General features: G+C 44.0%; 2 protein-coding genes across 3 annotated transcripts in view; one reads left to right on the forward strand and one right to left on the reverse strand.

The window, feature by feature from the left end:
- FAXDC2 (fatty acid hydroxylase domain containing 2) overlaps positions 1 to 26,793 on the reverse strand; it is a 47,373-nt gene extending 20,580 nt beyond the window's left edge. Inside the window, exons 1-3 of one of the 2 annotated variants that reach the window (XM_029584130.1) lie at positions 26,719 to 26,793; positions 13,288 to 13,360; positions 8,911 to 8,958 (exon numbers count right to left, since the gene is read on the reverse strand). In XM_029584130.1, the coding sequence (XP_029439990.1) occupies positions 8,911 to 8,955 (45 nt within the window). In that variant the 5' untranslated portion in view covers positions 8,956 to 8,958; positions 13,288 to 13,360; positions 26,719 to 26,793. Of the gene's footprint in view, positions 1 to 8,910; positions 8,959 to 13,287; positions 13,361 to 19,706; positions 19,813 to 26,718 lie in introns of those variants that run through there. The other variant, XM_029584129.1, reaches the window with a different exon arrangement.
- CNOT8 (CCR4-NOT transcription complex subunit 8) overlaps positions 26,769 to 27,891 on the forward strand; it is a 33,113-nt gene continuing 31,990 nt past the window's right edge. Inside the window, exon 1 of the mRNA XM_029584128.1 lies at positions 26,769 to 27,002. Coding sequence (XP_029439988.1) covers positions 26,807 to 27,002 — 196 coding nt within the window. The 5' untranslated portion in view covers positions 26,769 to 26,806. The remainder of the gene's footprint in view (positions 27,003 to 27,891) is intronic.

Here is a 27,891-nt window from a genome sequence, read left to right on the forward strand (position 1 = left end):
GGATTTGAAAACTCTCCACACCAGACATAACCCATTGAAGTGGAAGGTCTCCTCACTTGAAGCAACGTTGCAATCACCAGCTCTGAATATCCCTTTAAATGGAGTCACCACCTCTCAAAAGCCAAGCTGCTAGACAGAAGTGATCCTCCCAGTCTGAAAATACGAGTCCCTGCCATAGCAATCCTGAGGGATGAGCCAAGCGAATGGGGCCGTCCACCACCAGATGCAGAAGGTCTGCAAACCACGGCCGACGCAGCCACTCGGGTGCTACCAGAATCACTCTGCCTGGATGAAGCTTGATGCACCGCAGCACCCGACCTACGAGTGGCCACAGAGGAAACATGTACAGCAAGAGATGTCTGCCACAGTTGAACGAGAGTGTTGATGCCCTCTGATCTATCTCCCATCTGCGATTGAAAAACTGATCTGTTTTTGCATTTGCTGGGGTCACCATGAGATCTATCATTGGTCTGCCCCACCTTGCCTGCAGCAAGATGAAAGCTTCTGCCGACAATTCCCACGCCCTTGGATCCAGACGCTGTCTGCTGAGGAAGTCTGCCTGCACATTCTCCACTCTGTTCACGTGAGAAGCAGATAGTCTCACCAGTTGTTTCTCCACCCATATGAACAGCTCTTGCGCATCCAGTGCCACTATTTATTTTATTTATTTTATTTAAAAGTATTTTTATACCGTCTTTACAGTGTTTAGTCAAAACGGTTTACATATATCAAAAATAATAAAATGAAAAATAAAAACAAATTAAAATTAAAGTAAAAGTTAAAAGTAAGAATAATAATGATTGAAAGTGGGTTGACATATAAAAATATAAATTACAAAAATTTTCATTAATATAAAATAACAAATTGTTTAAAATTAAATAGGTAGCAAAAAGAAATCAATACACAGAACAAGAGAATGTTGGGTGCCTAACTGGAGATATGTATTCTGGAAGTGTGAGATGATTATTTAGTGGGTGGTATCTGAAATGCGGTTCGAAATAGGTGAGTTTTTAAAGATTTTTTGAAATGCTTAGGATTGGATATGGATCTGATAGGATCTGGTAGAGCATTCCATAGAATGGGACCTATGACTGAGAAAGCTCTTTTTCTGGTGATATCAAGACGGGCTTGTCGAGGTGAGGGAATGTCAAGAAGGTTTTTTTCCAATGATCTTAGGTGTCTAGTTGGTTTGTAAATTCGGAGGATGGAGCATAAAGTAACCGAGTTGGGAGTGTAGATAAGAGAATGTATAATGGACAAAATTTTGAATTGTATTCTATGTTTAACTGGTAACCAATGTAAAGACTGAAGTATTGGAGTAATGTGGGTTTTTTTTGATGAATTTGTTAGGATACGTGCTGCTGCATTTTGGATTAGTTGGAGTGAGTGAAGTGTGTTTTCTGGGAGGCCTATATATAGAGAATTACAGTAATCCAGTCCAGAGAAAATGAGTGATTGAAGAATAGTCCGGAAGTCATGAAAAAAAAGTAGAGGACGTAGCCGTTTTAAGAGTTGAAGTTTATAGAAGGAGTTCCTAGTTAACATGGATATGTGTTGTTTTAGTGAAAGATCTGTATTGATAGTTATGCCTAGATTTTTTGCAGATTTTGAAATGGGGATGGTTGTTCCGTTGAATATAAGTTGAGAAGGGGGGGCCTATAGATGAGTCAGTGATTGATGAGAGGTGAACTATTTCTGTTTTTTTTGGATTTAGTTTCAGACGATTATGAGATAACCATGTATCGATGGTTGTAAGATATAGTGATACTAATGATAGTGTATGGGTCCAGGAGATATTATATGGTACCATAAACTGTATATCGTCAGCATAGATTTTGAAGTTTATATTTAAAGAGGCTAATATGCGGCAAAGAGGTAGCAGATAGATATTGAAAAGAATAGGAGATAGAGAAGAACCTTGTGGAACACCTGATGCAATGGAATATGGATCGGAGGAGTAATTGTTTATGTTGACTTGTTGGATGCGGTCTGATAAGAATGAAATGAACCATTGTAGTACAGTACCTGTAATGCCTATAGATTTAAGAATGGAAATAAGTATTTGGTGATCAATGGTATCGAAAGCTGCTGATATATCCAAGAAAACAATAATGTGGTCCGTGTAAGAGTCAAAAGCCCGAAATATAGAATCAAAGGAAGTTAGGAGAAGGGTTTCAGTGGAGTGACCTTTGCGAAATCCATGTTGGTTTGTATGTAATATGTCATTTTCTGATAGGTAGTCTGATAGTTGAGATAGTACTGCTGATTCAATTAACTTGGCTAAGGATGTTAATGTGGCAATGGGTCTAAAGTTACTGAGATCGAATTCTTCTTTGGATTTGTTTTTTAAGATAGGTAGAATTGAGGTTTTTTTGAGAGAGGATGGAAAGAAACCGGTTTCTAAGGATTGGTTTACTAACTGTGCTAAGAAATTGCTAGCGTGTGGGCCCAATGCTTTGAAAAAAGCGCCTGAGCAGGGGTTGTCAGGTGAGTTGGAAGGATTTTGTTTTCTGATGATAATTTGTATAGTATTTTCTGTGACCAGGGTAAATTCTGACCATGTAAAGATGGGTTCAACATCTTTATATGCAGGTAGTGGGAATTTGGAAAGTTGATTTGATATATCTGTAACTTTTGTTTTAAAATAATTAGCCATTTTATTACATAAGACACTAGACGACTCTTCGTTCCACCTTGGTGATTGATGTACACTACTGTCATGGTGTTGTCTGAGAACTCTTGCACCAACTTGTCTGGATGAGCGGGAGAAATACCAACAAGGCCTTGTGAAATGCTCTGGTTTCCAGCTGACTGATCGATCAAGCCACCTCCTCCGGTGACCACTGATCCTGGGCTGATTTTCCTTGACAAATCGCCCCCCATCCAGAGAGGCTGGCATCCGTGCTCACCAGTATCCAGTCGGGTATTTCCAGATCCATTCCCTTCTCTAGACTGCGCCAAGTCCGCCATCATGAAAGACTGGACCTGGCATTCTCTGGCAATGTTAAAGGAAGCTGAAATTCTTCCAACAGCGGATTTCAACGGGACAACGGAGTCCCATGTAGAGGGTACATGTAAGTAAAAGCTCATGGTACTAATTCCAGCGTAGAAGCCATGGAACCCAGGTCCTGTAGGTAATCCCAGGCCTTGGGCATAGACAGGCTCATTAACCAAAGAACCTGACTCTGCAACTTGAGGACTTTCTCCAAAGTCAGAAACACCTTCCCCGATCGGGTATCGAAGCATGTCCCCAGATACTTCAAAGACTGGGTCGGCTTCAGATGACTCTTTGTGATGTTTATCACCCAGCCCAATGCCCCCAGAAGCCAAAGTACACACTGGACTGAGCGACCACACTCCACCTCCAACTTTGCCCATATCAGCCAATCGTCCAAGTACGGGGTGCACCAGGATACCTTCCTTCCTGAGTGCCACCGCCACTACCAGCATGGAATGTGCATGATGCCATTACTAACCCAAAGGGAAAAACCTGAAATTGGAAATGTTCTCCCAGAATCATGAATCTCAGAAACTTCTGGTGTTCGAGGCTATGAAGACAGGCTTCTGACAAGTCTAACGATGCTAGAAACTCTCCTTTCTGCACCACCGCTATAACCGTGCACAGCATCTCCATCTGAAAACGCTGCACGTAGAGGGCCACATTTAACTTCTGCAGATCAAGAATGGGCCGAAAGGTCCCCTCTTTGGCACCACAACGTACACAGAATACCTGCCCTGCCCCCTCTCCCGAGGAGGCACCGGAACAATGGCGCGCAGAAATTGTAACCGCTGTAGAATGTCCCACACTGCCGCTCGCTTGCACTGGGAATCACAGCGGGAGACTACAAAAGAGTCCATGTGCTGCTGAGAAAATTCTAAGGCATAACCGTCTCTTACAACCTCCAGGACCCATCGGTCCAACATTATTCTGGTCCACTCCTCGTAAAAGAGAGAGTGTCTCCCTCTGATAGCCTGCAGGGAGGAGCAGACCAACACACCTTCATTGCTCAATCTTGCTTCCGCTGCCCCCTTGGGACCCATCATCCCTCAGGGATCTGCACTGATTCCGAAAGGGCTGCTGTCTGCCCGAACTCTGTTTACGTGATGCTGGTGCAGGGGTCCTGCCAGCCCAAAATCTCCTTGTCTCTTGAAAATGGGCTCGCAGCAGAAAGGACTTCCTAGGACCCTTCCTGTCCTCAGGTAATTTATTGCCCATCGACTCTCCCAATAGCTTCCCAAGCTGCTCCAAGTCCTCTCCGAAGAGAAACTTACCCCTAAAAGGGAGGTTTAACAGCTAGGCTTTAGACCATACATCCGCCAACCAATTTCACAGCCACATGAGCCTTTGTGCTACCATCACCAAGATCGTACTCCAGACCATCAGGACTTGGATATCAGAATATCTCAAAAAGACAAGGGAAGTACCATTTACTGCTTTTAAAAAAAGAAAAAAATGTCTTTAAAAATTGAGTTTTACAGACCGATTATTAAAGGTGACCCCGAGCGGTGGAAACGCAAGTAAAAGTTGTTTTCTTGCAATACTGCGGGGTGGTATGATGGTCAATTGCGTTTAAGTATTAAATATCAATAAAATAAATCAATTATTTTAATGTCCTTTAAAAATCGATGAAAAAGGAATTGGATACATTTGAAGTAAGTTATTAGATGCAACATGTTATTCGCCAATAATCTATCACTCGTTGATCAATGGACAATTTCTACATGTGATGTGAGAAGTCCAGACCATGTCATACAGAGCCTCGGCCACATAGGCTACCCCTTGCCTCTAAACAGGCCACTTGTGCTGTGTCAGATGCTGCTCCTGAATGTTTGTCATGTGCCTTCTGCACCCAGGACAAACAGGCTCTCTGCATCAGACTTTGCTGCACGAAGGGTCAAAGCAGAAACTTCAAACAACTGCTTGAGCAGAATCTCCAGCTTCCTATCCTGGATATCCTTTAGGGCTGCTGCTCCCACTACCAGGAGGGTCGTCTTTTTGGTAACTTCAGACACAGCTGCATCCACCTTGGGAATTCTCCACAACTCCAAGATCTGCTTCCCCATAGCCCTCGCGACCCTCAGGCCTGCCTCGGGAGATTCTCAATCCACCAACTTCTTCACTTGCTTCGGCAACAGGAAAGCTGTAGGGGGGTCTCCGCAATCCCTCCAGGAGCGGGTTCACACCTTTCTTGTCCAAAGCTTCCTAGGCATCCTTAGTCCCGAGCTCCTTCAGCTCCTGGGGAATCAACAGAGCCTGTTCCTCACTCCAGAACAGCCGGTCCACTCGCGGGTCATCGCCTTCCGCGATCGGAACCACATCCGGATCCTGAGCATCTGGATCCTGCATCTGGTCCCCCAAAGTTTCCAGTGGATCCTGGCCATATCGTGCATCAGATCTCCAAGGGCACCAACAGGGTCCTTGTCTAGTACCACTGAAACCCCTTGTAGCTGATCAGGGTCATCCATAGCATCTGAATCCTCCTCCTCTGGGACTCATCCAAGTCCCATCATATGCAGGATCCCTCCTGACTCCAGCAACCCTCTAGCCCTTTTGGCCATCCGGGACTTCTTTGGCAAGGGTCTCTTTGCCCCTAATTCCTTCCTGGATAAATAAGCCTTATGAAGGAGAAGTAGAAAATGAGGAAGAGTCCTGACTCGTTCCCTCACGAGACTCTCCCTGTCCCCTGCCACCAGCAGGGTCCTTTCCCACTGAAAAAAGCATGGGAGGAAAATCCTGGGGCTCAGAAATGGCAGCCTGCACATCAGCATGTGCTGCCAAAATGGCCGCTGACTCCTCTGCCTCCCCCAGGCCTCCAGAGCCGTCCCAGCCTCCTGCAACTGTTTGCCGCCCCCCGGGGGGCCACTGAGGTCCTGGGGCCCTACCCCACCCGAAGCACATGAGGCTGCATCGAGGCGAGCTTGCCTCAGCCCTCAGCTGCGGCAAAGTTTGCCAAGCTGTGCGGGAGCCGGCATGTCTAAGCGGTCAGGCCTGTACAATGCAGTCAGGCCTAAAATTAAACTATGCCTCAACAATAGCTCCCACCGCTGTCCAGTGCTGAAATTTAGCACTCACCCAGCCCCCAACGAAGGCAGGCAATTTGGCCTGCTCCCTTCCACCTGCCACCCGGCAAGAAACCAAGACCTTCTTGCTGCTTCTGCCACTCTCCCTGGTTCATTTCTCTTTTTTCTTATAAGTTGATTTAAACGAAAGGCCAACAGAAAAGGGGAAAGCAACTATTTCCCTGCTTCTGAAGAGCAGCTGCGGTGGAGCCAGGCTCACTGAGGGAAGGAAGGGCCCAGAGGAGGAGAAGGAACCAGGACCCCCTAGCCATCTACCCCTACTGTCAAGAAGGGCCAAGTCCAGTCAGGGATCACCAACCTCCTGCTAGCCCTGTTCCCCCAAGGGATGGCCCACGAAGGAACTTAACACCTCGGAGAGCCGAATCCTCTTCTCCTAAATCTTTTTCTTCTAAGAATTCCAGACTGCAGGTTTGCACCTCTACCATCTGCTGAAGACAGAGAAATACTGAGGGCCTGCAGGTGGCACTCTTGGTTATGTGGCAGTCCCTCAAAGTTTTGTTCTCTACCTCCATCTGCTGATAGGGATGCATAAACCCATTCATCTGGACTGATCCGGGGTACCTTGTTTCTCTTTGAAAATTAGCAGAAAATATGTATGCTAAAAGCATCCATGTATTTTGCAACTGCATAAGTTATTTGAAAATTTTCCCCAGAATGGGGAAAAAAAGTCTTAGTAATTCAAGCTCATTATAAGGTATAAGACTGCATAAATGCTACAAAATGCTGGAACTGTAAGGCTACTAAGGACTGCCTCAATTCAGACTGTGGTATTAACTTAAAATCTAAATAGTGACATTTTTAAATGTGTACATAACTAAAATATTGACTAGGTGTTATCATGTTATATTTTTTGTTATTGACAATCAGTTATCACAAGCTCTTAGCAATAAGCCTATGGGAACTGCTACTTTCCTGTGGGTCAGTTGGCAAAGCTCTGAACTATGACCCAGTGGAATGCCAGGGTTGGAAATTCAAACCTCACTGACTCTGCTCAAGCTTGGGAAAGTTACGGCATCTTGCTGTGCCTCAGTCTTTTACTGAGAAATAACATTCATAGAACTTGAGATTTGCCATACTGGGTCAGACCAAGGGTCCATCAAGCCCAGTATCCTGTTTCCAACAGTGGCCAATCCAGGTCCCAAATACTTGGCAGGATCCCAAAAGATCAACAGATTCTAAGCTGCTTATCCCAGAGATACGCAGTGTACTTTCCGAAGTCCAACTTAATAATGTTTTATGGACTTTTCTTCCAGGAATAGCATAAGATATCTCATACTGTGTCAGACCAAGGGTCCATCAAGCCCAGTATCCTGTTTCCAACAGTGGCCAATCCAAGTCACAAGTACCTGGCAAGTACCCAAACATTAAATATATCTCAAGCTACTATTCCTTACTAATTAACAGCAGTTTAAGGATTTTAACTTTAGAAACTTATCCAAACCTTTATTAAACCCGGTTAAACTAATTGCAGTAACCACATCCTCTGGCAATGAATTCCAGAGCTTAACTATGCGCTGAGTGAATTTTTTAAAATTTGTTTTAAATGAGCTATTTGCTAACTTCATGGAGTGACCTCTAGTTGTCCTATTACCTGACTGTAAATAACCAATTTACATTAACCTGTTCAAATCCTTTCATGATTTTGTAGATCTCTATCATATCCCTCTCAGTCCTCTCTTTTCCAAACTGCACATGGGAGAAGAGGCGACTAACCTAACTTCTTTAGACTTTCCTCAAACGGGAGCCGTTCCATGCCCCTTATTTTGGTCGCCCTTCTCTGCACTTTCTCCAGTGCAACTATATCTTTTTTAAATCGAGCTACACTTTCACCATGTTCTCCGGCAACAAAGTCCAGAGTTTACTTATGCGTTGAGTAAAAATATATTTTCTCCTATTTACCTGCACCTAATAACTTCATTGTGTATCCCCTAGTCTTTGTATTTTTTTGAACGAGTAAACAATCGATGTGCATTTATCCATTCCACTCCACTCATCATTTTATAGACTTCTATCCTTTCTCACTTCAACCATCTCCTCTCCAAGCTGAAGAGTCCTAACCTCTAGTCTTTCCTCATAAGGGAATTGTTCCATTCCCTTTTTCATTCTGGTCACCCTTCTCTGTACCTTTTCTAATTTTGCTATATCTTTTTTGAGATGTGGTGCCTAGAATTGCATACAACATTTAAGGTGTAGTCTCACCATGGAGCGATACAAAGGCATTATGATATTCTCTATTTTATTCTCCATTCCTTTCCTAATAATTCCTATTTTATCTGCTTTCTTGGCAGAGAATTTCCAGATATTATCCACAATGATGCCTAGATCCTTTTTCTGGAAGGTGACTCCTAATGTGGAACCTTGCATCGTGTAGCTATAATGTGAGTTGCTCTTCCCTTCATGCATTACTTCCTTCTCCACTCATCCCTTCCAAAGCTTTTAAAGAATCAGGACAATGATTTATGCACCCCCATAGGTGCCTACATGCATGACATATGCATTGGGAGTCTGGATGAAAACTGCTTTCTAAATTCAAATTACCACCACTTCGTCCAACTTCCTGTGCAGTTGGCTTGTCATAGGACTGAAGTCCGTAAACATGATTCTAGTAAGAGATTTTTATTTTGACAGTGAAAGCAAGGGTGTTTTGTTTCAGTGGTAATGGGGATTTGAAAAGCTTTAAAAGAAATTGTATATTGTATTGTTACACACCACACAAAATACAGCACTAAATTGGGGCTCTGGGTAAGTGGTTTGCAATCCTCTCCTGTCCACAATAAACGGTGCACTATATCCTTTACAGTGCCCTCTGCGTGCTTTCCCAAACTGTACCTGTTGATGGTGCTCTGCAGGAGGCACAGTTCCAGCCTCTCCCATTATCTGAAAGAGTAAGTGCAGTACGTGAATCAATGCTTAAAAAGGCATCGGCAGTTTGGTATTTAAGGGGGGAAATGGAAAAATTGCATAAGAAGGCTACTGAGAACTTAATGTGGAGGGCAATTTACAAAGGCATTTTCCCAGGGAAACTGGCTGAGTGCCGTCTTTACTCAATCCGGCTCAAGGTCTGCGGGGGTGGGGCTTCCAAAGAGTGAGCTGGATTGAGGGGAGGTATTCTTGGAGGATGGGATCAGTAAACCGGGCCCTGAGATTGGATTTTCAAATTTTACCTGCAGAAAACAGAGATACAGAAGTGCGCAGGTGCCTGATGGATACTTTCCCTTTGAAAATCAGGTACAAGGTCCGTGGACACTCTGCACCTAGGCAGACAGTTTGTTTAGCAGTGCCTCGTCAGGTACTTTATTCTTACGTGAACTGGCGTGCATCACTATTTTATAGTATTAATGGAGCTCAGGGCCTGCCAGGCCTGTCGCTTTCATTTACAACTGTACCAGGGCAGAACATGTAAAAGAAATGAAGTATAGACAAGTGATCTAAATCACAGTACAAGCTCTGGATTACAAATTACAGGAAAGATTTACTAAGGCTTTTCTCCCATTCTGTCTGTACCAGACAGAAAAAGCTTAGTAAAGTAGACCCTAAATTTCTGTGCTAAATCGTTGCATGCTGAGCCAGATCCTGAGGCTCTCAAGACAGTAGCTTTGAAGAAGCAGGTTCTGCACCGTCTATCCACACAGTAGTCCACCCTCCATCGGTGCAGTCAGGTTGTCTTTAAGTATTTGCTCCACAATGCAACCCTCAGCTTGGGACTCCCTATGGGTTCTGGCCAATTCATGATGGGGAAAGCAAGTCTGTTTACTTGTAAACAGCAGTATGATTAATGATGCTTCTCTAGAGAGCTGACTACCTCACTAAAGATTAGGCTCTGGCAGAGACTGAGGGGCTCACAAGGCAGTGCACAGAAATGGGACATCCGGGCATGCTCAGTAAAGTCTTTACTGAACTCCTGACAGCTGCGTCTGTGTTGGAACCATCAGATGATGTCACCCACGTTATAGTTAATTCATGCTGTCTACAGAGAACCCTGTATACAGATAAGCAAACTTGATTTCTTTGGGATTGGAAAATTAGCTGCTACAGTTACTGTCATCAAGTGTAACACTTATGGGAAGAAGAGAAAATCTTGTTTTTTTACTGTTCCTTTATGGTCTTTGTGATTCTTTAAAGTCAGAAGCAGCTAAAAATGTGTAAAAGCTGAGAAGATTCACCACTTTTCACAACAGAACAAGCCATCCTTAGCAATTTGATTTGCAACCTGACCTTGATATGTGAAACCCACTCATTGCTGTGCAAGTCTGGAATAACTAGATTATGCACAGCCTTGAAGTATGCCCTACTGTTATCTCTTTACAGCTGATTCTTTTATAAATGAAGCAAAGCCACCCACAGCCAACTGTCCAGCTAAGGCAGTATCCCAAATAATGCATTAATTATCCTAGTAAAGGCAAAGTGCTAATTTGTTTGTCACTGATTGTTGATACCATTATAGATACAATATCTGCTCCTATACCCCACCCTTCTCACCCTGCCACAATTTGCTTTTATGGAATTGAAAGAACAAGAAACAAACTATAGGAATATAGACCCATGATGACAGAAAAAGGCCCTACAGCCTATCCAGTCTGCTCATCTCTACAAGTCCTACCACTCTCTCAGAGATTCCCTGTGCTTGCTTCCTGATTTCTTAAATTCAGATATTGTCTCTGTCTCCACTATTTGTAAACCCTTGTGATCTATAACTGGAACGACGGTATATAAAATGTCGAACTAAATAAATAAAATATTTCCACTGGGAGGCTGTTCTATGCATATATTTCCTTAGATTATTACTGAGTCTACTACCCCCTTTCATCCTCTTCTCATGCCCCTTATTCCAGAGCCTTCTTTCAGCTGAAAGAGGCCCACCTCCTGTGCACGGATACCTTGGATGTATTCAAATGTCTCTATCATATCTCTCCTATCCCATGTTTAGATCTTTGTCTGTCCCCATATGCTTTACAAAAAGACCAAGGACCATTGTAATATCCACCCTCTGTAACGAATCCATCCTCTTTGTACCCAAATGGGATCTCACCAGGGACTTATAGAGGGGTAATATCACTTCCTTTTTTCCTAGTGACCATACTTCTTCTATGCATCTGTCTGGCTTTTAGCGTTGTCTTATCCACCTGTATGGCTACCTTGAGATCATCAGCTATGATCACCCCTAAATGCCAGCTGAATTTCACTCCTATACTATACCACTCCCTTGGGTTTTTAAGGCCCAGGTACATGATCCTGCATTTTTTTTTTTTTTTGCATTAAATCTTAGCAGACTCTAGAACATTCCTTGAGCTTCATTATATTTCTCCTTAAAGTGCTGTACGATTATACTGGTGCAAAAAAAGCCTCTTACACTCAGAAAAGCAGTTCTTGGGTATTTTATAGGATTTTCACCATCATAGTGCACAGACGACAGGTTCTGTTACTCTAAATACAAGAGAAGGTCTTTTATAATTCAAAATGTCCTCCTGTGCTACCGAAAGTGATACTCAGTGTTAATCGGAAGGAGTAAAACACATTGGGTGCATTCAGTTACAGTTTGCTATAAGGTGGGCTTTGCATGTTCATCGCTTCTCTTCCCAATGTCGGAAAAAAGTTCTTTGTAGGTAGTGCTGAATGCACACTTTAACCAAAGCTTTCCTTTAAAAACCGGCTCTCAGTTGGTGGAAAGTTTTCCAGTGCTTGTTCTTACTAAGCTAGGTGATAAGACACTGGCTCTATTCCTATGGCAACCTGGCAGCCAGAAATTCTTGAGACAGGTTGGCATGTGTTGTGATATTATGAAAGAACTGACCCCCTGTATGCTGTCCGCCTGTGGTATTTGCTTCAATCCAATAAGCCCCACTCAGGGAAGGCTCCATGAAAAGAATCAAATGATATTTCCTGTGTGCTTTTTTTTTTTTTTTTACTTTGTGGGTAGAAACCTCCGTGCTCATTCAGTTGTCTTTCATGTGGTCCATAATATGTTCTTCCCTATGCTAAGAGCATTGTATTCCTGAACTTGTCAGATTTTCCCCCTGGGGAATACATTAAATTCATTCAGCCATTTGCAAAAGTCTGACCTTAGACCTGGGGTTGCATCACTAATACCGTTTTAGTCTTCCTTCTGATGGAGGTTTTCACTTGCAAAGCTTTCAGGGGGGGTTGGGTGATCACAGCCCCAGCCTTGCTGCCTTGGCAGAACACTGCATTCCCTTCCCTGCTTTTTCCCCATCCAGGTAGCAGCTGAGCTTCAGCCGTCTCCTGCTGCCAAGATCTAACAAATTCAGGCTTGCCCAGGCCTACCACGGCCGGAGACATAAAGTCCCTAAGTGAAGACAGTGAAAGGCAAGGTCTCTAAAAACTGATCCATTGCTCATAAAATGAGTCTTTGCTAGTTTTACTTCCAAAGAAGGAAGTTTAATTTGTATACAGGGAAAGTAACACTAATTTAAGTGAACTCCAGGATGATAATCCTGCATAACAAAATTCTCTCAAGAGGACACCCTTTCTCTGTACTGATACTGGGATCATTCGGCGAATCTATCAGGGGGTTTCTGATTTCAGCTGGCCCTCAATATACTTAGCTTTTCCTGCCCTCCCATGGAGAGCTATCAGAAATATTACATTCTTATTTCAGTTAGAAAATGAGGAGAAAAATACAAGTGGAACATAGGTTGATATTTGTGTCTGTCCTTTGGCTAAATCATTAAAAACAGGTATTTCGCACGGAGTGTGTTGTGGAATCAACTCCACGCCAAAGCCTGCATGTACGAGTCTGGAAGATCATCTGGATTTATGAATGGAGAGGTGAGATAGGATGACAGACTGGCTCAGACTCAAAGTAGAAGGAAGACGGCCATCAGTTTTTTAAGCACTGATCTCAAAGGTTTTCACACTGAAAAGCTCCCAGCATACTTTGAAATAAAAGAAGCCCAGGCCTATGTCATAATCCAGATTCCTTTTTACAGGATGATTTGGGAAGCAAAAGCAGCAGCCAGGCAGTCCAGACCTTTACAGCTTCTCCCAAGCGCCCAGCGTTCATCTTTTTTCTGAAATTTTGCTTCCAAGCTTTAGGTCTTTGATTCAGTGGAAGTCAGCCTGATTTTTGATGTTCCTTAGGAAACTCTTAGCTGCAAAATTCTGATCCTTACCAATACCTTGCAGTATCGGCTGGCCTGGCATTCCCTGACACAAAAGAGCTGAGATGGATATAAGCCCAAAACTCACCTCTATCTTCTTAATGTTTGCACTCTTGAAGAGGAAGGCTGCTCCCAGACTAGAATATATAGGCAAAGAACACCTGTAAAATCCCCAAAAGAAGAACAGAATGTTATTTAAAAAAAAAAAGAAGAAGAAAAGACACTAAGAACTGTGCTGTTTGAGTCAATTGTGACCAGAAGCAAGTTGCAATTTCCACTTAGGCTGCTCAATGCTGACATTCAGTAAACAATCTAAAAACTGCTAGGATAAGCGGGTAGTTACTGAACAAGCACTGCAAGATAGTGAGGGATCCAGGCCTTCTAGGAAGATCTCACAATGCCACACTGCTCCTGCCTTGTCCAGGCACCATAAAAAGTGTAGGAGACCTATAACGTACTTTACCGGATTTCCTTCAGACATAAGTTTAATGTATAACCCTCTCTAAATTATCACACTTCTGCAGTCCTTCTGCTGTAAATACCTCCTCCTGTAAATTCCTCCACTACAATTATGGTTATGCTTTTCTACTTTCTCAGCTGCTATCCCTTCCTCCTCTATCTATACCCCTCACTCCCTCACTCCCCCTTTTCTCGCTTGCTCCCCCCCCCCCCCCCGCGCCCTGTTTTTTGTAATTTTCCTCCTTTCTCAAGTTTATTGTAAACCGGCGTGATGTGCCCGCACGAACACCGGTATATTAAAAGCTGTTAAATAAAGATTTCTTCCATTTACAAATTAAAAATCTCTTTTACACAGTCATTTACTGAGGCCACACTCTGAGGGAGGGAGGCAGAGCCATAGGTGAGGGAACAAAAAAATCCAACATGGGTGACTGCAGAACAATAATCAATAAATCAACCCTACTATTGACTGGCTTTTAAGCACGTGTAACCCCTGAAAACCTACCCCTGCGCGCGCATGTCCTGGGGCTTCGAACAAAGGGTGGTCTGGGGGCGTGGCTGCAGTCCGGGGGCAGGGCTGAGTGCTCTGGCACAGCGCGCCGGCAGGCAGCCAGCCGGCGTGCGCAAGTTACGCCTGCCTCGGGCAGGCGTAACTTTTGGAACAAAGGTGGGGGGGAGGGGATTTAGATAAGGCTGAGGGTGGGTTAGATAGGGGAAGGTGGGGGAGGCGGGAGGGAATGGAGGAAGGCTGCGCGGCTCGGCACGCACAAGTTGCACAATTGTGCACCCCCCTGCGCGCGCACGCCGACCCTGGATTTTATAACATGCGCGCGGCTGTGCGTGCATGTTATAAAATCGGGCGTAGATTTGTTTGCACCAGGTTTGCACAAACAAATCTACGCCCGCGCGCAGGTTTTAAGATCTGCCCCATACTGCACAAATTGCTTCAATTCATGGAAAAAAAGCCTTCGTAATCCGGAAGAGAGGGGCAAGTGACTATCCCTTTGCATTCCACAATATTCCCAGGCCAAGAGTACACATTATGTTTAGAAAATATTTTAGAACTTTTTTAAAATGCATTTAAAATGTCATATTTAATTAAGACATTATTTTAAATGCATTAAAATGCTTTGCGAGCAGAAAAGAAGGATATAGCATTGCAGTTTTCAAAAGCCCACTTCCACCCAGTTTTAGGCGCATTCATCCTTTTGAAAATGACCCTCCCCCCCACTGTGCGGTAAAACACATTTACGAGCAGGAGCAAAGGTAAGGAAGAGACTATTGTTGCTTTGGTTTGTTTCTACCCCATAGAATAAAATGAAAATAAATGAGGAGTTCCAAGCAGAAGAATTGACTAGAACGTTCCGTTTTTTGCCCCCGCAGAACAGGCACAGAAATGTAAGTATATGTGGGCTGCAGTTCAACCCGTTAGAATGCCCAGATCCCTCTGGCAAGCTTTTTAGATGTCCTCCTGTTCTTTTGGGCTTCCATCATTATCTCCTGGATTTTAGCTGGGGCACCATGAATCTTTATTCGCAACTACCCAGAATTCTGCTCTCACTTTTTAACGCCTCCTGGGGCCCCCCAGCTGGGCTGGACAGGGACTACAAATCCTTCCAGAACTTGGTATGCCGAGACTCTGAGTCTGGCCACTAAGTGTTGCCATTGGGCAACAGCCAAAACCCCTTCTTCCTCTCCCTGCACCCCCCCCCCCCCCCCCCCCCAGCCTGGTCAACATTGCCTCGGCAGCACCCCTAGGAGAAGTCGGGACAGGCATTGATCCTTTGTCTCCTGCACGGCAAGCCACAGCACTGCTATGCATGAGGTCTGAGTGAATTTCATGAGTCTGAAACAGCCCCGCCTTTCCATTTTTTTTTGCCATTAAAAATGTTAACATTCATGCAAAGGGATTGTCCCATTCTTTACTGCACACCAATGGTAGCCCTTGTACAGGGGACAGACTGTAATCCTTTCAAATGTATTAAGAAAAACAAATGCACTAAGATTATGATAACAAGATCCCTCTTCACATCCATTATGGGGCCCCTGCCAGAATGAGATGCTCCAGTTGCCTTTACACTTCAGATACATTTAAAAGCAGCTTGCAAGGTCTCTTCTATCCAAAAGAACCATCAAAGCAAAGGCAAATGCACAAACTAATTTCACAATCTAGACAAGGTTTTGGAGGCCAAAGCGGACGGCTGGACAGGACGATATAAATAGGCCTCTTGGGAAAGATCACACAACAGCAAGGGATCGGAACGAGGTCGTCAAAAATAAAAGAAAATAAACTTGTCAGCCAAGTGGACTTCAGTTGTACATTTTATTCTTCACTGTCCTCTTTGCTGATTCCACATAAACATTTCTCTTAGGCAATCAGAAGAAAGCTGAACTTGATAGACCTCTAACTCTTCTTTCAACTCAACCCACTTTTTTGTGAGGATAGAAATTACCACAGAAAACCAAGATGCATTTCTCAGCTGTTCTTAGGTTTTCATAAAAAGGTTTTGGGTAGCTGACATGAAAAGAGGCAGCGATTGGGCAATGTATCCAGCCTGCGTTATCTTTCCTGGAGAAGCCCTTTGCTCACAATAAAGAAAATGTGGTTATTATTCCGTGATACTGCTCATGCTTTCCCATGGATCTCGTGACACTATCTTTTTACAGCTCCAGATACTGACAAGTTTTACACGGCCTGTACGCCATCGAGCGGCTTTTCTTTCTCAGGGCCTGCACTCACACGAATGAGATAATTAGATAAAACTTGCTTTCAGATTTGTTTTTTGGAGTTCAGATCATGACTCAAGGTAAAATTATAATTCCGGCATGCTAGCACAAACACGGACAGCCTGAAAAAGGAAAACTAGTTAAACAGAAAAAGGTCAGAGTACGTGGGTGCCAATGATACTTTTATTAGGCTAGCAAAACATTTAACATTTCAGGTTTTGATGCTATTACGCTCCCTTCCTAGGCATAAAGTTACAGTCTCAAACCAATGAAATTATTTCTTATATCATGTGCTTCAGAGAGAAGGTGACTAAATAGCTCCATGTCCATTGCATGCAGGGAGATGTAGTCCTGTTTTTCTTAGGGAACTCCATTGGGAAAGCAGAATTAAGTCTCTCCTTGCATGCAACAGGGTAAAACCAGGACTGGCTCAGCTTGTCCCCAGGACAAGGACCTATCTGGTTATCCTATCATTACTACTATAACCAATCATTTTTAGAGTGCTATTAGACTTGTTCCATGTACAGGATAAACTGCATCTCACAAGCTTGTATTTGCAAACTTCAGCAGCTTCACTTTGCAATTATTTTACAATAACAAAGATCCCTCTGACAGTAAATACATATTTATCAGATATACCTATGGCAGGGGTAGCCAACTCCAGTCCTGAAGTACCACAAACAGGTTTGGTGTTCAAGATATCCACAATGAACAAGGAGGGGATATATTTGCAGACACTATCTCATGCATGTTCATTGTGAATATCCTGCAAACCAGACCTATTTGTAGCTCTTGAGGACCAGAGTTGGCCACCCTTGGCCTACAGTAGCCTAAATGTGTCAGACTGCCAGAAGTGGCACAGTAGGTCACTATGGCAGGGGTAGGCAACTCCACTCCCGGGGTGCCACAAACAGGTCTGGTTTTCAGGACAATGATTATGCCTGAGAGATATTTGCATGCACTGCCTTTCGCTGCAAGTAGATATATCCCCCCTGTATATTCATTGTGGATATCCAAACAAAAGGACTTGTTTGTAGCATTCCAGGACCGAAGTTGCCCACCCTACTCTATGAAGTGGTTTATTTGCACTGTGTTATTTTGCATTACTTAAACCAGAAACATGCGCCTACCTAATAACTTCCTTCTGGCCTCCATTCTATAAATAGAGACCATAAGAGAGCCTTACACAGAAGGTCATATAACATCTGATTGTTTCACCGTTTTAATAATGATTGGTATTTGGTACAAGATGGGTCATGTGACTCCATCCCCTTTTATATATCACCTCGCTTACACTATACACAAGACACTAGCAGGCTGATGCAATACCCTGTGCTGCGGCCAGCGCACGGCTCAGCATGCGACTGAACGTGCGTTTTGGATGCATGTCCATCAACCCCCCAATGCAAAACGGGGATTAGCGCGTGAAAAGCGGGCTTCCAATCGAGCATGTAACTAACAGCGCTCATCACATGTAAAGTACATGCAGATGAGGCTATTAGCTAATCCCCCCACGATACAAAACATTTCCCGTGCGATCAATTGTACCCTTGCAACACGGCAAATGTTACGCCAGCCCAGGGCTGGCATAAAGCTTCGCCGCACACAAGAGCGCATTGCAAAAACCCCAAATTACTGCTTTCTGTGATCCCTCCTACTAGTATATTCACGATACCATGTAGGAGAGACCACAGACTGCGGAATCATTTTTAAAAAAACACAGTTTGCGGGAAAAAAAAAAATTTCTGGGTGCTCAATATACACCCACAATATACACGGTCCAGGCCGTGGTTGTATATTCTGCCGGCAGCGGGAGAAAATGGACCATTGTACTGAGCGTTTCCTAACCTGCTGACAGCCACCTTTCCTGGGCACCAGATGGCGAGGAGGCGCTCAGGCACAACTTCCCCTAGCGCCTCCTTTTTACCGCGGCACCTAATTTTAATGTAAAAATGGGGTGCCCGGGAGAGCTGGAGCGGCGTGCGTTCAAGAGAGCAGGCGCTCAGTCATGAGCACCCGTTTAACATGCACCGATACTGCGTCGGCCTGTATGGCAGCCTCTGCTAGTGCAAACTCTATGGATACTTTTACCCTCAGGGTTTGCACCAATGAGCAAAAGGAGAAATCATTTTAGTCTTTTGCTTTGATCATTTCCAGTTTAGAAACTGCCTTCCTTCCCCCAGAGCTCAAGGCAGGCACAGGGTAATATGGCCACAAAATCAATAACAGCAGATAAAAACCAAAATGACCCATCCAGTCTGTCAAGTTGTGAGTCATCCTTTTTTTTTTTTTTTTTTTGTTAGCTAAGCACATACAATTATCAAATATAACCCAGCCCCAACTTCCCTCTTGGGTCTCCCAGCTAATCTGGCCTCTCGTCTGTCCCAAGCCAAAGTCCATCATAACCAAACCACATAAAACAATACAGAATAAAACTGTAGCCTGCAGCGACTGCCCTTGCTTTCTGCGCAGGCCATTTCTCCTGAGGAAACGAGGATCATTTTCACGCGTAAAAGCAGCATATATTGTAGCAATTTTCAAAAGCCTTGTTTCCGTGTAGAAATCCTTTTGAAAATCACCTCCCGCACCCATAGTTCCACTCCAGGCTGGGAATGCCTCCAGGATCCGTGGGTAACAAAGTATGTGTGTTCTCGAACAGTGCACTGGCACAGAATCTGCAGCCAGGCTGCCCAACATTCAACGGCCTTACTTTTGCAAGTAAAGTGAGTTTTCACCTGTGGAAAAGGTTTTGTATATTGACCGACACCCCCCCCCCCCCTCACACACATACATTAAAAAAAAACAATAGTTCACTATATTTGAATATTACAAAATTAAAAAAAAAAAGGTATTTTAAGTTTTGCAGATAAGTAAAACTACTGTACAAATGAGAAATATTACATATTGAAAATGATAGCACTTGCAACCTTCTTGCACCTATTTGAACCGTATAAATACTATCTTTTTAACTCCCTGTCTGTCACAGTATCAAAATCTCTATCCCATAACTGGATCTTAGAAAAGTACAAACAATCCAGCGGTTCCAAACACTGGGGGGAAAAAAAACAAACCTCAAAAAGCAAGACATCTTTCAAACCAATCTAAACCAAGCCTACTTTTCTAGAACTCAAAAGCTGCTATTGTTTTCCCTGTCCCATGTACGTTTGGAGCCCCGGATCAAGTTTCATTTTTTACAAAATAAGAACTGCTTCTGGAATCTTCCCCTCCCTCGTTTTATTCTTTGCCTTTCCCAGCTGATCGTTTGCACTTCCTCTACCGCTCATCCCAGCTTCTGGGGTGTCCCGAGATCTTATCCCTTACTGCTTGAGGGTCCTTCGCCTGCTCCTTGGCTGTGCTTGCTGGGAAGCTCCGCTGCTGCTGCTGATGGTGTCTCTTGCCCAGAACTGTAATTTCTTTACAGCTACTGTAATTGTTCAGCCTGCTTGAAGCTGATTGGCTCCACCTAACATGTGGTACGAAGCCAAGCTTCTCCCATCATTGAACCTGGCAAATGTCCTTAAAGGGAGAAAAGCCTTTCCTGTGTTTCTTAGGCAGTGAAAGAAGGGGATTGCTAGCGGGCATGCAAGCTGATGTCCACCATGCAGTCTTTCCAACTTCCTATTATTGTAACACAGAAAGTATATTGCATCTGATTATTAAAACAGAACTGTCACAAAAACTGGCCAATCTTAGTCGGGGCCGGATTTAATAAACCAGCGCTTATAGGCAACTGAGAGTGGAAGGGGCCCCCCTCAGCTATATTGCTAGGGTGCTGGGGGATATTCCTCTCCCCGCTCCCCTCCCCCCTCAACTCAGCCTGCAGCAATAGCTACTTTACAAAAATTCAGTCCAGGGCGTGGGAACCCTCCCGTACTGATGGGCCCAGCGCTTCCCTGCCCCTCTTCCTGTTGCCATGGAAACCTGTGCAAGGGGCAGGGCACTGCTAAGCCAGTCAGTGTGAAAGGGTTCACAGGCCCCATGTTGAACTGTTTTTTGAAGCAGCTGTTGTTGCAAGTTGGCACCGTGGAAGGAACAGGACCAGATAGTATCAAGGCACCAGAAACCATCCCGTGCCTATGAAAACTTAGCACGAGGCAGCTTCCTAATTTGCCTATTCCTAAATCCTTCTGCCTTGCGCCCGCCCCCTCCCCCCACCTGGCCCAGGCCTTGGCTCCGGCCCCAATCTCATTCACTCAGACAGGCCCCCCCCCTTACACATATTTAGGTTGTCTCATTCACACACGCACCCTTACACAGGCTCCCTCCCTCTCTCGTACACGCACACACTCCCTCTCCCTCTCACTCACACACACACATACATACACAGAGGCGCCGCTTGTGGCCTGCCGAGACTCTGCTTCTCTTGGCCGTGAGCAAAATGGGCGCTGTTTGTGGCCCACCGACTCTCTGCCGCTCACGGCCTGCCAAGTCTCTACTCTTCTCGGCCACGAGCGGGATGGGCTCTGCTCACGGACCCACATGGCTGCTCTTTGCCACCCCCCTAATGGCTGGCACCTTAGGTGACCGCTTAGTTGGCCTATTGGGATGTGCCCACCCTGATACTAAATACCTTTAGACACAATCTCATCCTGAAGCTTTAAATGACTGAAGTTTGAGATTACATAAGGTAACTGCCTGATCAGTACTCTTATTTCTCTCCAAATTGATGGTGCTATGCAACTCATGGAAATGATAGATAAAAAGTTTTATTATTAAAGAAAAAGAAAGCCAAAGGTAACATTAAGAAGTAATCTAAAAAGATAAAGATTGCCCTTTGGTTTATCTCTTTTCTAGATAAGAACATAAGAAATTGCCATGCTAGGTCAGACCAAAGGTCCATCAAGCCCAGCATCCTGTTTCAACAGTGGCCAATCCAGGCCATAAGAACCTGGCAATTACCCAAACACCAAGAAGATCCCATGCTACTGATGCAATTAATAGCAGTGGCTATTCCCTAAGTAAACTTGATTAATAGCAGTTAATGGACTTCTCCTCCAAGAACTTATCCAAACCTTTTTAAAACCCAGCTACACTAACTGCACTAACCACATCCTCTGGCAACAAATTCTAGAGCTTTATTGTGTGCTGAGTGAAAAAGAATTTTCTCTGATTAGTCTTAAATGTGCTACTTGCTAACTTCATGGAATGCCCCCTAGTCCTTCTATTAAATATTTAACTGATTCACATCTACTCGTTCAAGACCTCTCATGATCTTAAAGACCCTACAGGCCCTACAGAAAGGAATTGAACCTTGTATGGACAGATACTGGGAGAAGAAAACCTTGACCTAAGAGCAGCAGTAAAAGTGTAAAACAAGAGAATGTATCACAGGGAGAACATGAAGCTTGTGCTGCGATAATGGAGGCCTGGTTATAGCATGCATGTCAAACTTGCTAACTCATAAAATTCTGAACCCTGAAATGCTTCTTCATGGTACCCTCATACATAATGCTAAACAGGTTTTTTTAAGAATAGTTTTAAGATTTCAAATACTTCCAAATGAAGATTAAACCATATAGTTCTAGATGGAAGATGTGTTGCTGATCTGTAAAAGAACCCAACTTCACAGGTTTGTTGAATTAGTTCACTGATCTTAAAAAGTAAAACTTGGACACAAATCCCTTGAATCCATAAATATGCACTGGAGTTCAAGCAGATTCACCCAGTTCAAGGGATATGAAGCAGATGGATTCAAAATGACTGTGATAGATGCATCTGTGATATTGAATATGATTGAATTTCCTCCCAGATTCACTGAAGAAAATTCACTGAAGAAAATTCAGCAAACTTCCCCAGGCTAAAAGTCACCTGGCTCTGCACAGCTCTTTTAAAATTGTAAAAATCATCAAAAATAAAAACATTAGGTTAAAAGAGAAAGGAGATCTAAGAAGACAACCCCACAGGCAATCTGATATTGTGAGGACGCTTTCTAGAATTAAACTGTAAGGATGTAAAGTACTGGATCAGCCCAGGACTGGTTTCACCACTAAGTGAATTAGACGGTCACCTAAAGTGACAAGATTGGGGGTAAAAAATGCTGCTCAGTCAGCGTACGGTAAGGATGGAGCCACTGGGAGGAGAAGGCTGGCTTGTCAGGAATCCCTAGGACCTGCTAGTCAAAGAACTGAAGGAAACTGGGAATTGTCCATATCAATTGAAACAAGCCTCCATTACTCCAATTCAAAAGAAAAAGTCAACTACATTCTTAGATCTTTCTAATCTCAGACCTATTGCTACTTTGACTTCCCTATCTAAAACAATAGAATCATTCATAATTATATCAACTGAATGAATACTTGCTTGAACATGACATATTGCATCCAAATCAACACGGACTTAGGAAGGGATACTCAACAGAAACACAAATCTATACTCAATCTACTGCAGTCCCACAAGGGTCTTCTTTGTCGCCAGTATTATTCAACATTTATCTTTTACCACTGTGTCAAATACTATCTGCATTAGACATCCAATTTAAGATCTATGCTGATGACATACAGATCTTTGTCCTGTATAAATCCTCATGGGCTGATACCATCTCCCTATGTAAAATTTACATTAAGACAATTGAGCAATGGCTAATTCACAGCAGACTCGAACTCAATACCAAAAAAACAGAGATTCTACTGTTAAGTGTGATAGCAAATCCTGCAAACTGTCCACCGTCATTGATTACATTAGGAAACGATTTAATAGAAATCAAGAGTAGCTCACAACCTAGAAATACAATTAGAAACTAATTTATCCCTAACGCACCATGTTTCAGACTTCCTACTTTAAAAAGATTAAAACCACTTCTATTTAAATCCGACTTTCAAACAGTGCTTCAATCTCTCATTTTCTCCGGATTAGATTATTGTAACAATCTTTACTTAGGTTCATCTGATTCCACTCTGAAACCGCTGCAGCAGATTCAAAATGCTGCAGCTCGTTTATTGACAGGATCTCCAATGAGACAACACATCACACCTATTCTGTTCAAATCACATTGGCTCCCAATTACATTTTGAGTTAAGTACAAAGCATTATCACTAATACACTCGCTGACATATGATCCTGACTCGACCTGGTTATGCACCGTATTGTGGCTCTATAAACCCAACCAGAAGCCTCAGATCTGCTAGTAAGAATGTACTTGATGTTCCCACAATCAGGCTTGCAAGATTAAACATAACCAGGGAAAGAGCTTTTTCCATAGCGGGTCCCTTACTCTGGAATTCGCTTCCAAATGTTCTGAGACAGATCACCAGTCACAAAGAATTCAAAAACTCAGTAAAAACATATTTATTTAAAGAAGCTTTTGCAGGACAAGAAGGAATGAACATACAACAATCATACATTTCACATACTTATCGATTCCCTGCCAATTATACTATTGTAAACGCTATGATAAAACTCTGGGAACCTTGTTCCTACTCTAATTTTAAGTTATTTCTGACTATACCCTTGTTTGTATAAGATTCAGCATAGTTAACCTAAAGAATTTGAGGAGATACAGTTAGAATTAAGGGCTTAAAATTATAAATTGTATTTTTTTCTTAACTTTCTATTTTTCTGTTTATTTTATATGATTTTCTATTTTAAATTTTTTATCTTAATTTAATTTGTAGTTGTTATCTCCTATTTTTATTTTGAAATTTGTAAACCGTTTTGTTCAACTCCTGTTGCGAAAGATGGTATAGAAATGTTTTTAAATAAATAAATGAATATTGTGGCTCCCCATTGCTCTTATAAGTTTGTACCACTTCCTCACTATCAGCACCATGTGCATGTTCAAAGCTTGTAGGTCAGCTGCAGCATTTCCTGATACTGATCTTGTGCATCTCGAAATCAGCAGCTGTAAGTGCTGCTGACAACTTGTAAGTTTTGAACACTCTTGTGGTGCCAGCATTGAGGGGTAGGTAGGTAGAGAAATGGGGAGCCCCAGCACAGGTTATCACTCCTCAATGAGAGAGAGAGAGAGAGAGATCTCAGATGAGAAGAGCTGCATGGTGTGAGCCAGGGTTCAAATCCTGCTAGTACTCACTTCCCCATTCATTACCTCATGTACAAACTTAGATTATAAACTCTCTGGGGCCAGGGAAATACCTATAGTACATGAATGTAATCTGCTTTGCAGGGACTGGTCCGTTCCAAACAGCAGAATATAAATTAAAAAGAAAAGACATGGGCCAGCTGAATGCTGGAGAGGCAGGGGGAATGGAGACTGGGGCAGAGGCAATGAGCAGATGCTGAGGGAGAGACAGGGGACATATGTTATTATTATTTAAGAACTTTTAATATACTGACATTCGTAGGACACATCATGCCGGTTTACAAAAAAAACTCAAAAGGCAGAAATTACAATGAACGCGGAAGGGGGAGAGGGGAGCAGATGGGAGAGGGGGAGAGGGGCAAGAGCAGCGGGAAGGATAGAGAGCAGAAGAACGAGATGAGAAAGGAAAAGGGGGGGAAGGGGTGAGGTAGGGTCCAGATGGTGGAGAAGGATAAGCAGGGGCATATCTTGAGGGAGGGATGGGCAGATGCCGGGGAAGGAAGGAAGAAGAGGCAAAAAAGAAATAGCAGAACTAGAAAAGGTAGAGAAAGGCAACCAAAATGATAAAAGGGATGGAACAGCTCCCCTACGAAGTGAGGCTAAACCTGCAGGGGCTCTTCAGCCTGGAGAAGAGATGGTTGAAGAGATATGATAAAGGTATAGAAAATCATAAATGGGATGGAATGGGTAAACAGGGCACAGTTTTATTTATTTATTTATTGTTTTGTTATACCGGCTTTCATGAAGGGTATCACATCAAACCAGTTTACATTTAACAGGGTGTGCAATATACAAAGAACTTAAAGAACTATAACAAGTGCATGGATAAAGGAATTTGCAGTTACAATAAAACAGGGTCGTACACAACTGGGAGCGGAAGAGAGAAGAAAAGGGAGATTAACTGACAGCAAATTATTTACAGTGATGCAAAATTATTTATTTATTTATTTATTTAACAACTTTTAATATACCGACGTTCGTGAGGCACATCACGCCGGTTTACAAATAACTCGGTTAAAGGAGGAAATTACCATGTAGTAGAATTGGAATAGTGGATAAATTGTTTTTTATTTAGACCCTTTAACGGAGTGTAGGTGATTTAACAGTTATTTAACTTTTCCAATAGTACTAGGACTACAGGACACTCCATCAGGATATTAGGTAGCACTTTTAAAATAGATAAAATATTTTTTCACTCATCATACAATTAAACTGTAGAATTTGTTGCCAGAGGATGAGTGAAAGCAGTAAGCATAGCCACTTTCAAAAAAAATACCTGGAGGAAACATCCAAAAATCATTATTAGCCTTGTAGTCTTTTACTGCTTATCCCTCGTTTTGAGCTTTAAGGATTGGATCTAGTCTTTTCGATCCTGCCGGGTACTTGCTCCCTGGACTGGTCACTGTCGGAGAAAGGATTCTGGGCTTGATGGACCTTTGGACTGATGCAGTATGGTATTTATGTTCTTATGCTGGGAAAAAGAGAGAGAGAGAGAGTATGGATGCTGTGAAAGGAGGAACAGATGCTGGGGAAGGAGACAGGTTTGCAGATGCTGGGGAAGGAATGGAGGGGTGGCAGCAGCAGCAAGGGGTAAGTATTCCTTTCACTGCATCCAAACCCTCTTTATCACCAACATAAGAAAAACCATACTGGATCAGACCAAAGGGCCATCAAGCCCAGAATCCTGTCTCCGACATGGACCAGTCCAGGCCCCAAGTACCCGGCAGGATCCTAAAGAATAAATCCAATCCTTAAAGCTCGTAAGTAGTTTTCTGCTCACTTGGAAACGTTTTGTGGACCATAGTGGTGCTGGGCAGGGCAGAGGATGGGAGAGACAGGGAAATGGGGGGGGGGGGGGGGCCATATAGACTGGGCAGAGGGAGAGAAGGGAATAAATAAAACACTCAGAAGAGAATTGGAGGGGGGGGGGGGGTATATTACCAGGCCGGGGGAGAGAGGGTGATGCTGTGGGGTTGTATCGCTGTCAAGAGAAGTACAATGCCAGAGCCTCCAATGTAAGGGTGCTGGAGCTGCTATGTACATGGGAGGGAGCGGCGAGGCTGCGGAAGGCTGAAGCACTCTTCACTGGCCCTCGCCGAACCCCCAGTACGGGCAGAATCCAGTATGGGGCGGGCAGCCGGCCGGCCTCCGGCGGTGTCCCCCTTAGGTGGCCTGGCACGTTGCCCAAACGCTCATCGCCTCGCCTCGCCCCCCCCTCTGCGACCCTACCCCCCGTGGCCCCTCTTTCTCCCTCCGCACGGTGCGGGCTATTTAAAGCTTTACCAACTCGCCACCTACCGGAGAGATAGCTGCGTCTCTCTCTCGAGCGCCTGCGCAGTGAGCTGCCTCCGCCGCTGCCCGTCGCTAGTTCCACCTCCGGCCGAAGATGTCGCGAGAGCCGAGACTTGACTGGCGGAGCCGGGGTGGCGGAGGCAGGGGTCCCGGAAGTCTGGGCGCGTGCGCAGTGCTGCCGTCTCTCCATCTCCCTGGAGACGCCATTGGGCGGGCGGCGGAGTGGAACGAGTGGTCCGGGGCGGGAGAGAGTGCGGCGGCCGCCGAAGCCTTTCCCGAGGAGCCGAGGGGTGAGTGGGGGATTAAGTGTGCAAAGTGGGGCAGAGGGGTGGGGAGAAAGAGAGGAGAGGGGAGGCCTAGGTGAAGGAGGAGAGGAGCTGGAAATGGTGAATGCGAGACCGGGGAATAAAGAAAGAGAGAACGAAATGCGAGGAGGCGGGCACCGAGAGAATGATGGGGACAGAGGGGCGATTTAGCGGGGGATTAGGACAGAAGGACGGGGTAGTGGGGCGGACGGACAGAGTGGTTGACTTGGGGGAAGGAAAGGTGAGGAAAGGGAAGCGCCATGTTTTAATCTTTGAAAGACATTGAATGGTGTTAATGAAGGATGCAGCAGAAGAAACGGAGAGCCAGGGAAATAGTCATTTTGACATCTTTTGTGCAAAGTTGTTTTTTTTTTTTAATGGGAGTAAATCTGCCGGACAGAGTTGACCCACGTATTTGATAGCACGAGAGAAAATTCAGCAAGCTGAAAGTTGACCCTCTCTCCAAATAGGATATTTGGCCATCTCTTTGTGTTCTGGAATTTTACAGCGTTCAAGCCTTCATTAGCGACAAAAGGCGAGGCTGTCCATTTTGCAGAGAAATAGTTGGTGTGTTCTGTCTTGTTAAGCCCACCGGTTTAATTGAACAGAGACATCCAAGACCATGTTAACAAAAAGACAACATTGGAGCCATCACTGGGGGTTTCTGTTGACAGTTCTAACTAGCTTTTTCTGCAGAAATTAGGTATTGTTGCTGCAGTGTGGCAGACAAGTGGTGATTTTGTTTGCTAATCGTGGTGGTCTGCAATTCATTTTCCCCAGCATTGCCTTGCTAGCATACAAAATGCATCAGGGCTTATCCAGTGGGCCTCTGTGGGCCTCTGTGGGCCATGTCTCCAAATTAGTTTGTTCTGCA

This window comes from Rhinatrema bivittatum, chromosome 18, assembly GCF_901001135.1.
Source record: "Rhinatrema bivittatum chromosome 18, aRhiBiv1.1, whole genome shotgun sequence".
Taxonomy (NCBI): domain Eukaryota; kingdom Metazoa; phylum Chordata; class Amphibia; order Gymnophiona; family Rhinatrematidae; genus Rhinatrema; species Rhinatrema bivittatum.